The 16046-nt window shown below is 37.8% G+C and overlaps 1 protein-coding gene across 1 annotated transcript in view; it reads left to right on the forward strand.

Annotated features, from left to right (window-relative positions):
• The first annotated feature begins 2337 nt into the window (after positions 1 to 2337).
• Positions 2338 to 16046, forward strand: part of SLC6A15 (solute carrier family 6 member 15) — an 82694-nt gene continuing 68985 nt past the window's right edge. Inside the window, exons 1-3 of the mRNA XM_077265460.1 lie at positions 2338 to 2457; positions 13418 to 13881; positions 15205 to 15362. Coding sequence (XP_077121575.1) covers positions 13593 to 13881; positions 15205 to 15362 — 447 coding nt within the window. The 5' untranslated portion in view covers positions 2338 to 2457; positions 13418 to 13592. The remainder of the gene's footprint in view (positions 2458 to 13417; positions 13882 to 15204; positions 15363 to 16046) is intronic.

The raw sequence follows: 16046 nt of genomic DNA on the forward strand, positions 1-16046 counted from the left end.
TGGGAACATACAAAACTGGGGGCAAAAAAAAAGTTTTGTGAAAAAAATGATTTTTTATTTTCACGGCTCAGCATTATAAATTGTAGTTAAACACTTGGGGGTTGAAAGTTCTCACAACACATCTAGATAAGTTCTTTGTGGGGTCTAGTTTCCAATATGGGGTCACTTGTGGGGGGTTTCTACTGTTTAGGTACATCAGTGGCTCTGCAAATGCAATGTGACGCCAGCAGACCATTCCATCTAAGTCTGCATTCCAAACGAAGCTCCTTCCCTTCCAAGTTCTGCCATGTGCCCAAACGGTGGTTCCCCCCACATATGGGGTATCAGCATACTCAGGACAAATTGAACAACAACTTTTGGGGTCCAATTTCTCCTGTTACCCTTGGGAAAATGCAAAACTGAGGGCTAAAAAATAATTTTTGTGGAAAAAAAAGGATTTTTTTATTTTCATGGCTCTGCGTTATAAACTGTAGTGAAACACTTGGGACTGCACAGTTCTCACAACACATCTAGATAAGTTCCTTGGGGGTCTAATTTCTAATATGGGGTCACTTGTGGGGTGTTTCTATGGTTTAGGTACATCAGAGGCTCTGCAAATGCAACGTGACGCCTGCATACCAATCCATCTAAGTCTGCATTCCAAACGGAGCTCCTTCCCTTCCGAGCTCTGCCATGCACCCAAACGGTGGTTTCCCCCCACATATGGAGTATCAGCGTACTCAGGACAAATTTTACAACAACGTTTGAGGTCCAATTTCTCCTGTTACCCTTGGTAAAATAAAACAAATTGGAGCTGAAGTAAATTTTTTGTGAAAAAAAGTTAAATGTTCATTTTTTTTAAACATTCCAAAAATTCATGTGAAACACCTGAAGGGTTAATAAACTTGTTGAATGTGGTTTTGAGCACCTTGAGATGTGCAGTTTTTAGAATGGTGTCACACTTGGGTATTTTCTATCATATAGACCCCTCAAAGTGACTTCAAATGTGATGTGGTCCCTAAAAAAAATGGTGTTGTAAAAATGAGAAACCAAAAAAAATTTGGTTCCAAAATTGTGCTGATGTAAAGTAGACATGTGGGAAATGTTACTTATTAAGTATTTTGTGTGACATATCTCTGTGATTTAAGGGCATAAAAATTCAAAGTGGGAAAATTGCAAAATTTTCTAAATTTCTGCCAAATTTCCGTTTTTTTCACAAATAAACGCAGGTAATATCAAAGAAATTTTACCACTATCATGAAGTACAATATGTCATGAGAAAACAATGTCAGAATAATCAGGATCAGTTGAAGTGTTCCAGAGTTATAACCTCAAAAAGAGACATTGGTCAGAATTGTAAAAATTGGCCGGGTCATTAACGTGCAAACCACCCTTGGGTTTAAAGGGGTTAAGTGAAATCAAAGTTTCGGAAGGTTTTAGGTACGCAATAGTATGTTCTAGCCTTCCCCCTTAGACTGCATTGCGGTCAATAGTATTAATGGCCACACAATATTACCTGCTATGGTACTTCACTTGGGGCTCCTCAAAGGTGTTTTTTGGCTTTCGTACTGACTTTGCTGCTGCAACAAATAACACTGAAGTTGCATCTGTAGACAATTAGAAACCCTATTCTAGAGACCTTTGAGCGCACCTGACCAAAGCAACATGTACATCAATGCCGGTATTTTATCTCTTCAAATACTATGGTCCATGGTGTATGAGATAGCAAAATTAGAAAAGAAGCTATATCTAGGATATAAAAAAACAAAAAAAACCCTTTCTTTGTCTTCCTCTTCATCTTTATACAGTTTTATAAGTCATTACTTTATTAACATTACACCGTTGTTCCAAAGATGTCTATTGTCGAACTTGCACTTGTAAAGACATTTCTTAGATGAAAGTTTAACTGGTCATAGATGTGCACTTAAATGTATTATTTCAACACAATTTTGACTTTATTTCTGAAGATCTGAACTTTATTTTCCTTTTACTATGCCTTCTGCTTCGGCAACTGTAGATGTCATTGTGTATCCTGAAAAGAGAGAAAGTCATAACAAACAGCACATAGATATGGAAAATACACAACAGGCAACAGCAAAAGTCTTAAATATAATTTGTTTCACAGTGATATTAGATCTATGCTATAATAACATATTAGGCATTACTTAGGATTTGGATAAATACTTTATTTCGCAAACAATTATTAGCCCAGACCTAAGAGATAATTTAGGGCGAGCTCAGAAGACTCTCATGCTCTGTGTATGGACCACTCCCTGGGACCAGCGTGATGCAGGCAGCTTGCTACAGCTTGTATGAGGTGGATTTGTATCAGACACCATAGTCTCCTCCCATTCATTCCTCCTCTTAACCCAGCTCTGATGGAACATGTGCAGATCCGTCATCATCACCCAGTGTATACACAGCAGGCGTGCTCTCTGATCACATCACCCATCAGCCTCATCTTCTTTCCTTAGGGAGGTAAGGTGTATCATTTTCTAGCCAATATTTTATTGATGTGGAGGGGAGGTGAAGGGATTTTGTTTGCAGTGGTGATGCTGCGTGCTGATCCTTACAAAGCACTGGAGGCCTTTCTGATGCTGATGGGATTTTATTCCTAAACAGACTTGACCATGGGATGGAGAGTGTGCGTCCCCCACATGTCTGCAGCTGGTGCTCCCGCCAGTGTGCTTGTGGTTGGAAATCAGGTGGCATTCTTCTTCTTACTGCCATGTAGGTGACCATACATCATAGGAAGATGATCAACCGCCTAGCAGGACGCGGCTTTATTACATTATGTAGCTAAGGAGAGCCGGCACCTATTTTATAGGACTAGAGATATGGATGTTATATTATGGAATTGTAAAAAATAAAAGAATAGACTACCTAGTTAGAGATGTTGTCTAGGTCAAACAATTGCTACTTCTTATTTCATTTCAGAGTAGATATACGGTATTGACTGGATGAAGAAACCCTTTACGTCTGCGCAATGTGAATGATTCATTTTCTACTGATATCAGCCTCAGGCGCCTGTGAAGGTCGAAAGGTAGAATTGTGGTTAAATCTTGATGTCATTACCCTTTTTGATGGCTCTAGTAAATCTCATTAGGACGATGCAGGTTCCTAATCATATAAGCTGACAGGGAGGATAAAGGGATGAAGGTTGGTGCTACCGCTGCTATAGCGTCTCAGCCGCAGGAACAAAAGACCTAGAATAAATAGTCGCAGGAAATATTATCGATCAATGTGTCCGACAAGTTAGAATATTTGGAAAACCCGGTACGGCCCATGCTCTGTGGTAGTGTATTGCCTTTCAAGGGCAGCCTCCATTGCCCCCCTTCCTCCATGTAAACTACGGTAGAGTAAACCCTGCCCTGCTGCTGCTGCATGAAGCTGTGTGGATTGCCTTGCTTGCAGAGAAGTGTCCTCCTCCTCCCATTCCTCTTATGTCTATTCTCCTCAATGACAAGGATAGGCCCTCTTTCATCTGAGTGGAACGCCCCTGTTCATTGTATTCTTGTGATCTTTTAAACATGAACTCTCCAGGAGCGCTCCAGCATGGGAACAGTTGCTTTCAAAAGAGAACATAAAGCAATATGTCCGAGAACGTTCAACCTTTTATATGTTAAAAAGCATGCACTTTTTGGCTGTTCCAGACATCACAAATACATCTATAGACGAACCTTACATGTGAAACTGAGCAAATCTACATTAAAACTATAAGAACTGGTCAGACATTTGCTTTTGTTGTATAACTTTCACCTCACAGATGATTGATTTATCTGGTTTTGGTGATTTGGGGGTTTTACCAAAGTAAATAAGTATGTTTTACTGAACTAAATAGGTTTCACACACGGTATTTAGGCTAATCTACAATATATATATATATATATATATATATATATATATATATATATATATATATATATATATATATCATACATGTTAGCCAAGTGGTTAAAGAAGAGATGCAGTAGTTAATTTAAAGTGGGCGAACTACTACCATCTGGACTGTGCTGTCAACATCTTAGCTTTTACTTTAGCATTGGTACAAAACCTCCAACCTGGGGGGTCACATAGGACCATTAAGGTCCTTCTTTGCAGCCCCAACCATATACATATATTTTTCATGTCAGAGAGAAGAAGAGGAACAGCATGTAGTGTAGGAGCAAGGATGGGTTAATAGTAATTTCTATTACCCCATACATTGGTAGTTTGGGGGTCTTCTGACCTAGGTGGCACTCTAGAAGAGGCGTGATGGGTTGGTAAGACAACTCTTGTGATTAGTAGGCCCAGTGCAACATTTTTCGGTGATGATGTGCTAGACCATCTAACTAATAATTAAGAGGTGGTTTACCACTAGTCCAGTGGGCACAGATTATTGACCTATTGAAGTAATTTTAGCAAGTCATATAAGCTAGGAACCTTATAAGATATGATTTTATGTATATGTTTCATAAATGTCTAAGGTTTTAATTCCGGTCCCTGGGATTGGTTCAATCTGAAGATGTAGGCATTAAAAGAGAAAATATTGTACACCCCTGTTCTATAGTATATATCAATTGAACAATTGATTGATTTAGTTTCCTTAACAATGATTGAACCTAGTAATAATAATAATAATAATATTATTTCTATAACGCCAATATGTTGTGCAGCACTTTACATTTTGGAGGGGACTTGTATAGACAATAAAAGACATTACAGCATAGCAATAATCACATAAATCCACAGATACCAAGAGGAATGAGGGTTCTGCTCACAAGCTTACAAACTATGAGAAAAAGGGGAGACACCAAAACCTGGTGTATGTTTGTGTATGTTTCTACTGCTATTAAAGCTCATTGATTTCTTTAGTGAGTGCATTATCAGTGAAAAAAAAATCTATTTGTTTGATGATGCAATAGAGCCATTCTGTTGCAAACCTTCAGAGTGCTAATGGCTCTTATTGAAGAGACACTTTCGTGAATGCAGACTTATTTATAGACAATGTGAATTGCGAAAAGGTGTAAATTTACTGGCTTCCAGAAAAAAGACTGTCGTATATCAGCCACACCAGATGTCCATCCAAAAGGAAGAGAGACCATTCTACAGGGCACAGGTTGGCTGGATGAGATGTCTTAGACAAAGTTGATTGAGAGTACTGCCACTTAATAACAATACATATAACAAGGGTATATTAAAGAGGGACCTATTTCTAGGATAGGTCATTAATGTCTGACTGGCAAGGGTCCGCCAGCCGGAACTACTCATTTGCAATTCAGCTCCATCTTCTGATAGTGGCCGTGGCAGGGTACAGCACATCCACCTCCTATTGATTTGAATAGGGTGCAAATGTGTAGTATCCTGCCGCAGACACTAAGAACAGCTGATTGGCAAGGTTGCCGGGTGTCCAACTCGGACCGAGCAGACATTGATGACCTATACTATGGATAGGTCATCAATTAAAAAGTAGTACACAACCTCTTTGAAGAGTAACCACCATTATTTTCTTATTTACTTTCAATAAATAAATAGTGTACACGAAGATAAGCAACTTTGTAAAATATCTTATTAGAAAAATGTGCTTTTTTTTCCTCCTGAACTGACCATTAATTCTCAAAAATCTCAATTCATGGATAAAATCTGTCTTTCATGAACACAGTTTTCTCCCATAAATGGGATACAGTAGGAGATAAAATTGCTTGTTTTCTCTTCCCCCTTTCCATAACTTTTTTAAAAGCATCACCTCCTATGTCGATTATGGGAGAATCTTTCTTCATTACATACAGATTTTACCCAAAAATTGAGAATGAAAGCTCAATCTAGGAGGACAAAGAAGCGGATTTTCCAATAATATATACTACAAAGTTGCTTATTTTCATGTATACTATTGATTTAGGAAATAAAAAATAACAGTAACTTTTTATTGCCTCTGTACTTTTCTTTTGACATGAACTTAAATCAGCATAAATAATTGTTTACTATAGAGTTGAGCAAAATGATTTGACCTTGTCCATGGGTACTGGACAAATGCTATGTGAATCTCCTCCTACCTGCCAGTATTGCCGCTGCCTCCTCTTATTAGTAGTAGTCCCAGTGCAATGTCATGTGTGTCTCACACTGAAACAATGACATCTTGCTGGACCTACTACTTAGAAGTAGAGCCGAGGAAGTCAGCAGATAGGTTATTCGCCTTTGGTATGATGGCCATGGACTCCTGATGTGGCCGCTGTAACAGTATCCTGTGAATCTTTTTGCCCAACTCTAGTTTAGTCCAATCATTTTGCATTGTGTTCCTGAGCTAGGATCTTGGGTACCATGCGTCTACGTATGTACTGGGCATATTTACATACATCCACACAGAGCTGTCTACAAATGACGTCAGTACACATCCATAAATATAAAATCACAACCTCCGTAGGTCCACCTTGCAAAGAGCAGTACGGTGATTTTCAAGACACTCATCAATCTCTGACCATTGCGGCTCACAATGTAAATTTTAAACTTACCTATCAGTATAGATTTATTTTATAGTGATTGGTAATTGGAGCATCCAGAGAAAAGCCATCCATTCATTGTCAGAATATACACTACGCAGAAGTTGCTCTTGGTCAGATTCAAATCCAAGACACTAGTCCTGCATCCCGATTAGTACTGACCACTGAACCACTGTGCTGTCCAGGAACATGTCAAAATGCTAAAACACAGTGTGAAGCCAGCTTTAGAGTGATTGAAACCCAAAGACCCCAATTAATCAAAGCGATTATGTCACAATTTTGGCGTAAATCACTTTAGAAAGTTGGAACATTTTGCGCTATTTTCATCCAATGGGTGAAGATGATGGGTGGAGGGACAGGGGCATGATGCCACAGTTTGTCATGAATTAGTCCCTTATACTAGAAATCTTATTCCAGGCTTTGACTAGAGTAAAATATGGGGTGAGGTGCAACCAACTTTGTGGACATGCCTGATTCATAAAGAGGCACGTGCCGGTTAATAAATCCAGCACCACTGACTCCAGCATACACCCTCATCAAGACTGGTGTGAGCAGCACCAGGATTGATAAATTAAGGCCAAAATGTCTTAAGATCCAAAAGTAACGGTGATTAATATCACATTATCAGACTGGCCTTAAAAGGTGTCATGTCTTGTAAATAATGGTGTTTATTTGTGTAATAAAGTTCAGTAACTTTGTAATGTAATTTATATTTCAATAGCTCCTCATTTTCATGATCTCTAGTACAGGTTTGCTGCAATTGTATTCAGTCTAGTCGATTCTCTGTAATCTAATATCTGCACTTCGGGCTTATACATCTTACTTAGACTATGTTCACACTTTCAGAATTTATGTCAGTATTTCGAAACAAGATTTGTAAGCCAAAATAAAGTAGGGGGAAAAATACAGAAGTGATGATGTGTTTCAATTAGACTTTTCCTCTAAATGTTCCTCTCATGGTTTTCGCTTACACATACTGAGGTAAAATACTGACCAAATACTGAATATGTGAACGCGGCCTTACACTGATACATAGAACGAAATGACAGAACAAGAGAGAGACTTGTAAACCTAAACCAGGAGTGGGTGATAAATATAGACGTGATGATGTGTTTCTATTATACTTTCCTCTGATTGTTCCTCCTGGTTTTGGCTTACACATACTGAGGTAAAATCCTGACCGAATACTGAATATGTGAACGCGGCCTTACACTGATACATAGAACGAAATGACAGAACAAGAGACAGACTTGTATGCCAAAACCAGGAGAGGGTGATAAATACAGAAGTGATGACGTGTTTCAATTAGACTTTTCCTCTAAATGTTCCTCTCATGGTTTTGGCTTACACATACTGAGGTAAAATATTGACCAAATATAGAAAATATGAACATGGCCTTACACTGATACATAGAAAGAAATGATCAGAACAAGAGAGAGACTTGTAAGCCTAAACCAGGTGTGGGTGATAAATTCAGAAGTGGTGACATGTTTCTATTTGCTTTCCCTCTGATTGTTCCACCCGGTTTTGGCTTATAAATACTGAGGTAAAATCCTGACCAAATATTGAACATGTGAAACTGGCTTAACACTGATCCATAGAAAGAAATGATCAGAACAAGAGACAGACTTGTACGCCAAAACCAGTAGACGGTGATAAATACAGAAGTGGTGACATGTTTCTATTATACTTTCCCTCTGATTGTTCTTCCTGGTTTTGGCTTACACATACTGAGGTAAAATACTGACCGAATACTGAACATGTGAACGCGGCCTTACACTGATACATAGAAAGAAATGATCAGAACAAGAGACAGACTTGTACGCCAAAACCAGGAGCGGGTGATAAATACAGAAATGGTGCATGTGTTTCTATTATACTTTCCTCTGATTGTACCTCCTGGTTTTGGCTCACACATACTGAGGTAAAATACTGACCGAATACTGAACGTGTGAACGTGGCCATACACTGAAACATATAAGGGAATGATCAGGACAAGAGAGAGACCTGTTCTGCTGATGCACTTACCAGATCTACGATACATACAATTGTAGCAAAAACCCCAACAAACCTTTAGATGATGTAGGAAAGTTTTCAGCAACCGTCAATGTTCATTTCACTGGCACGAGAATGAAAACATGAGAATGGGGCAGAATGTCAATGAGTAAGCTTTATTCCCATAAAACTGGAAAACCCTCCATTATATTTATAGCCTGTTATTTCATTTAGACAGATAAATTATGGCTCTGCTGTATGGAGCCATATGGGACTTTGTTTGCCAATGTACAGTCTCTATGTTTAGAAATAGGAGGAATCATCGCATGTCATCCTGTCTATGTAGGTTCTCGGAATAAGACAGAATTACCATCTAATAGATGGCTTATGATAACATGTTTTTGAACAGGAGGAACAAATTTAGCAAATTTTCCTTGATTATTTTATTATAATAACACAAATTATAATATACAAAGGTTGTCTCAGACTTCACAGAATGACCCTCCTGTGTCAACAACCCTATAAATATACATAAAAAAAGTATGAAATAATAAAATAATGTCTAATAAAGTCCAACTTAAATCCTACTTTCTGTGGAACTATATCTTAAAAACCCAAGGTTCATGATGTTAAGATTTTGACACATAGAGGTGGGAGAGCTGGAAATAAATGTTCACAAATTCACATTCTTGGTACATATCCTCCAAATGCCTAAGTGCACTTGTCAGATAAATACGCAATATGCGGCATTGGATAAAACAGTTGCATTTCTATGGCTACTGAAACTATGGAAATGAACTTTTTTTTCTCTTTAATCCTCCGAGGACTGTTGTCACATGATGGAAACTCTACTGCCATTTCATTTTTGGCAAACTTTTCAAACAGCTATATTGATAGCTTTGAAGTTTCTTTGAGTATGTCATGTGAATAAGATATTTATGATTATTCAGAATAATTTGTCTTTCCAAGTTACATTCTCATTTAATTTTTGAAGCAGAAGATGTGAGATTTGTTCTCGTGTCAAGAAAAAAGTTTTGTTAAAAAATATATTAAGTTAATTTTTCATTGGGAACTGAGGTGATATGAGTAAAGAAGATAAATGGAAATATATGTGACAATGGTATATTAGATAATTAGCATAGGAAATAGGTCCCCTACAGCCATGCATCCAGTCCTGTTACTGTTAAATCCTGGTCCTTTTTGGAACCTGTAGGATCAAATATTATTGCCATTATCTGGATACTTGTTTGGACAAAAAAATTTCATTTTTCATAAGTATAATGGGGCATGTTCTTCCAGTGATTCCTGTCATTCACTATGGTGAGCTGTAGACCATCATCCATTGTGCAGGGTTTGCGAAACATAAGTCAAAAGAAAAAAGTAGTTTTAGTACTGTGTAAGCTGATTGAATCTCAGTAAGACGTTAATCACATGTCCGTTTCTCTCTTACGAGTGCTCTCTGTATTTTCCATGGATAAATCTCAAATTTACAATAATGAATAGAGCCATTTACACGTCTCGTGTTTTTTCATGGAACAATTGAGCAAAATCACAGAGGCATGTCCAATTTTGATCCAGTTGTCAGATGAAAATCGGCAATGTAAATCGAAGGGTCAGTGAAAAAAATGGGACAGCAATTGAATACCATATGAGTGCAGTATGATTTTCATTGGCTGTTAGATTGGAGAATGTGGAGAACCTTTTTGTTACACAAATGAGAAAAACTGATGAAAATCGGACCAAACTCTTATGAACCTTAGACAAAAATCGAAGATGTAACAAGGTCTTATGTGATAAAAACTGATGTGTGAATGAGGCCTAAGAGAAACAAAATAATCTTGTAAATCTTGCTATTATTTTTTTGTTTCTCTTACTGACAACTAGAGTTCAGTGAATATGTTCGGAATCGGTCACCGAATCTGATTTTGCCATATTCGTGCAATATTGGTAACCTATTTGTGCCAAATTTATGTTTGATGATCAGTTCCAAATATATTCCTTCATTTCTACTCCCATTGACTCCAATGACGTTCGGCTGTGTTTGGCGAATATTGAAAAAACAATATTCGCCGCTGATCATAACCGAACCGATATTTGAAAAATTTGCTCAACTCTACTGACAACAATACTCCTCTCCCAGAGACTAGCCGGTCACTCTTTGTGTTTGCTTGTGCCCATCTTCAGAGGCGCTGATAAACTTTATATAGATGATATTGCAAGAACATGAATGCAGAACTGTGTAAAGATTTGCCAAATACATATTATAATTTGTAATTTGTATTGTATAGACTTCTTTTACCTTGATATTTTTTGTACATGGACACTTTAGGTGGGATAAGGAGGGAACTTGCTAATTCACTGTGGCACAAATAAAGATGCATGAAAAACTATTTCTACCCATGCCTCCATTATTTAACCCCTTTCTGACATCGGACGGGATAGTACGTCCAACATCAGAAGCCCCGCTTTGAGGTGGGCTCTGGCAGTGAGCCCATCTCAAAGCCGTGACATGTCAGCTGTTTTAAACAGCTGACATGTGCCCGCAATAGGCGAGGGCGGTATCTAGTTAAATGCCACTATCAAACTCTGACAGCTGCATTTAACACGCGCTTCTGGCCATCAGGCTGGAAATACGAGCACCGCTGACCCCCCCAGAGACCCCCCCCATGAAGACCTCTATGGTTGTTGATGCCTGATTGCTATGAGCGCCACCCTGTGGTCGGCGCTCATAGCAATGCAGTAATTCTGCTACATAGGGGCGATCTGAGCATCACCTTTATGTAGCAGAGGAAATCGAGTTGTGGCAGTTTCTAGCCTCCCATGGAGGCTATTGAAGCATGGAAAAATTAAAAAAAATGTTTTTAAAAATATGAAAAAAAAAAAGTTGAAATCACCCCCATTTCGCCCAATTCAAAATAAAACAATAAAAATAAAATCAAGCAGACATATTTGGTATCACCGCACTCAGAATCACCAGATCATCAATAAAAAAAGGATTAACATGATCGCTTAACGGCGTAGTGAGAAAAAAATCAAAACACTAGAATTACGTTTTTTTGGTCGCCGCGACATTGCATTAAAATACAATAACGGGCGATCAAAAGAACGTATCTGCACAAAAGTGGTATCATTAAAAATGTCAGCTTGGCACACAAAAAATAAGCCCTCACCCAACCTAAGATCATGAAAAATGACGCCACGGGTCTTGGAAAATGGTGCTTTTTTTTTTTTTTAAGCAAACTTTGAATTTTTTTTTCACCACTTAGATAAAAAAGAACCTAGACATGTTTGGTGCCTATGAACTCATAATGACCTGGAGAATCATAATGGCAGGTCAGTTTTAACATTTAGTGAACCTAGCAAAAAGCCAGACAAAAACCAAGTGTGGGATTGCACTTTTTTGCAATTTCACCGTACTTGGAATTTATTTCTCATTTGCAAGTACAAGCTATGCTAAAACCAATGTTGTGATTCAAAAGTACAGCTCGTCCCGCAAAAAATAAGCCCTCGCATAGCCATATTGATGAGAAATTTAAAAAGTTATGGTTTTGGGAAGGAGGGGAGAGAAAAACAAAAACGCAAAAACAAAAAAAATCCGATCATGAAAGGGTTAAAAATGTTAATGCATCTAAAATAAAGATTGAACCAACTTTCCAACAGGCCTTGGTTAAAAAAAAGTCCTATTATTTTGTTTCTACAGCCACTCTTTTGTCCCCTGCATGTTCCGTTTTTGGTATCAGAGAACAAATATATCTCACACCGATCACGAGAACTGGGTTCTAAATGTCAAGACTGAACAGAGTTGTGGCCATGCATTCCAACATCTTCTTCATTCATTCTCTATGGGACTGCCAGAGTTGACCAAAAACAGCGCTCCACTTTTTGTTGGCAGCCTGAGTATAAATAGAGTGTTGGTGAGCCTACCTGGCCTCTGCACCATTTAGTCCTGTTCTCATAAATCGGTGGAGATTCATTGGTCAGACTTCCTGCAACCACCAAGTTATCACCTAGCCTATGGATAGGTGATAACTTCTAAACATGGGAGTAACGTTTAAATTAAGACTTTTGAAAAAACTTTTGAAAGTTTTACCTAGTCTCTACAAAAGATACAGTTCCTCACCTGGGATCTTTGAATATTTTCAAAATCTAAACCACTTAATCACTAAATTGGCTTCATTTATATTTTACACAAAGCCTATAACATTTGTTGAGATCTATTTTCAAAATGATGAAGACAGCACCCTGTCTCTCGATCTAGCTCTGTATCCATTTCTATGTATACAGTACATATAGTGCATATACACATAATAGTATTTTTGAATTTATACTATCATTGTGGCACATTTTGTAATAGTGTCATAATAAGAACTACATTTTACAAAAGATGGCTGAGGAACTTAACGCAGATCTGTCAACAGATTTCGGTATATTATCAGATAGGTCACCTAAACCAGGCGTGCTTGTTCAAGTATACGAGTTTAGTAAAATTCTGTTTTTCATTTCAGTCAGGAATATTTTAGAAAACAATTATACAGGTATTCACCAATTCTGGCCAATAATTTTAACCCTTCAGTAGTCAACCACAAGAACCTTGACTCTCGATCTTAAGGTCTACTGTAATCTGGGAAAGTTTTGTGTGGTAACTTTCCTCATGCTGTGGGAACAATTCTGTATATTCCAGTACTAGCAATGTACTTCAGAGAAGGGGGCTACATTGAATAAAGCCATTATGCCTCACATAATGAGTTGTGAATGTGAAATAATCCTTCCAAACTAATATTACAGTCATTTTAATCTCATGCTTGGCTTTTCCCCAGCAGTTAATAAATATTCTGTACAGTCCATTTAAAAATTCCTTTTGAAAGTGAAGCAATGAAGCGGGTGTTAAAATAACCAAGAAGATTACTTTCATATACTAAAACCTTATATTCTAATATGTGAATATATGCCTTCTATTTCTTTCATAGATACCAACCACTATGGATGTTTAGAGAAAGTCGCCAGTGATGACGCAAATATAAACTTTACTAATACTAAAAAGTAAACCTATTTTATAAGATCAACTTTGCTGTCAAGATCCAGTACTTGAGAACATTTGTCTTTCTATCTTGAGCCAATACAGAAACTGTATTATACCTTCAGATGCCTAAGAACAGTAAGGTAGCTAAAAGAGAGCTGGACGATGATGTTGTGGATTCGGTTAAGGATCTGTTGTCCAATGAAGACTCATGCGACGAAAGCTTTAAGAAGAGTGAGCTAATGGTCCAGGATGAGTTGGACAAGGATAGAGATATTGAGGATGGATCTGATATTGATGATGAACGACCAGCCTGGAACAGCAAACTACAGTATATTCTCGCACAAGTTGGCTTTTCAGTTGGCTTGGGAAATGTTTGGAGATTCCCATACTTGTGCCAGAAGAATGGAGGCGGTAAGAAATAAATATGCTCATTTATGATAAATTAACAAATAATGGTTGTATATTATTAACAGCATAAAAATCAAATTAGTACAACTTATCATTATTTTTGGAAGAAGAAAAGAACAGAATACAAAATTTAGAGAATGATATGACAGTGACAAGTGTTACCCAATAATACAAATCTGATGTTTGGTAGAGTACCTCTGTAAATCTTCTACTTTATTCAGTAGTATACCATGCTTCTACCTCAGACTCAGAAGGGGTCTCCATAAAATAGTCTGAACTAACTTTTTGTTTTGTTTTTTTTTTAATGTCAAAATTTGAGTCAGCGCTATGCAAAGGATCTGGGAATGTTTAGCTTGCAAAAAAGAATGCTAAGAGGAGCCATAATAGCTGTCTATAAATTTCTGAAGGGATGTCATAGTGTAGAGAGGTCATCATTATTCTCTTTTGCACATGGATTCATGAGAAGCAATGAAATGAAAATGAAAGGGAGAAGATATAGGTTAGATATTAAAGAAAACTTTTTAACAGATAGGGTGATCAATGAGAGGAACAGGCTGCCACGAGAGATGGCGACTCGAGTTCTTCTTCAATGGAAGTCTTCAAACAGAGGCTGGACAGACATCTGTCTGAGATGGTTTAGTGAATCATGCAATGAGCAGGGGGTTGGAAGCAATGACCGTGGAGGTCCCTTCCAACTCTAGCATTCTATTATTCTATGAAATGGGCTAAAATAACAGGTATAAAAAATGCTGTTTTATTTTAACTTCTGGAATCTCTTTCTGGTTTTGGTGGAGAACTGATCTCTGCAGATTATCCTCACAAGACTATAAGATATTTCTCTTGTAGTCTTTACGAACCTGTTACTTCTCAGACTTAGCATACCAACAAAAGCTTTTCACAATTACCTGTTTTAGTAGCCTCTTTCCATGAAGATTTAGGGGGTTGTCTGTGAAATTATTTTTCTAGTCCAAGAGGCAGGTCCATGGTGGCTTCTCTCTGCCCTGAACCATTAAACTGACAGGACTCTCACTGTACACACATATTAATGTGTGTTTTCCCTGAAATGCCACATCGTTTGAAATTATAACATACATGGCTGTAATAACTGAGCCAGTCTCTGATTAATGTTGTCCATATTTCGGGCAGCATGAATCAGCTGAGAGGTTCCCTTTCAGGCTCCAGACCTATTTGTTTTACAGTCTGTTTTCTTATGGACTATATTTGTATGTACATATGCTAAAATGACAAAGATCTATGTTCAGGTTCATTATCTCTACCATGTAGTAGGATTAAATATCCTTAATTTTACTTTTATATTCCTTCCAGGGGCTTATCTGGTGCCATATTTAATACTTCTATTAGTTATTGGAATTCCGCTTTTCTTCCTGGAGCTTTCTGTGGGCCAGAGAATACGTAGAGGAAGTATTGGGGTCTGGAATTATATCAGCCCTAAAATGGGCGGAATTGGATTTTCCAGCTGTATTGTAAGTATTCATGTTAGTGTTAACTTTGACAAATTCCCGCTCACTTAGGTGGTCATTTTCACTCAGTGAGCAGAAACATGAATTAATGGTGTCAAAGAAAAGTGGCAACACGAATGTAGAATCCAGTCATCAGGAGGGTAAATTAGATGAGCTTATTCTTCAGATGCTGGACGGAGGGGAAGATGACAAGCCACTCTGCCTTGGTCATGATAATTACTGTAAGTGCAGTGGGGAAAATTAGTATTTGATACCCTGCCGATTTTGCAAGTTTTCCCACCTACAAAGAATGGAGAGGTCTGTGATTTTTGTCGTACGCACACTTCAACTGTGAGAGACAGAATCTAAAAATAAAATAACAGAAAATCACATTGCATGATTTTTAAATAATTAAAATGCATTTTATTGCATGACATACAGTAAGTATTTGATCATCTACCAACCAGCAAGAATTCTAGTTCTCACAGACCTGTTAGTTTTTCTTTAAGAAGCCCTGCTACTCTGCACTCATTACCTGTATTAATTTCACCTGTTTGAACGTATTACCTGTATAAAAGACACCTGTTCACACACTCATTCAATCACAGTCCAACCTCCCACCATGGCCAAGACCAAAGAGCTGTCTAAGGACACCAGGGACATAATTGTAGACCCACACAAGGCTGGAATGGGCTACAGGACAATAGG

Source organism: Ranitomeya variabilis, chromosome 5 (genome assembly GCF_051348905.1).
Source record: "Ranitomeya variabilis isolate aRanVar5 chromosome 5, aRanVar5.hap1, whole genome shotgun sequence".
NCBI lineage: Eukaryota > Metazoa > Chordata > Amphibia > Anura > Dendrobatidae > Ranitomeya > Ranitomeya variabilis.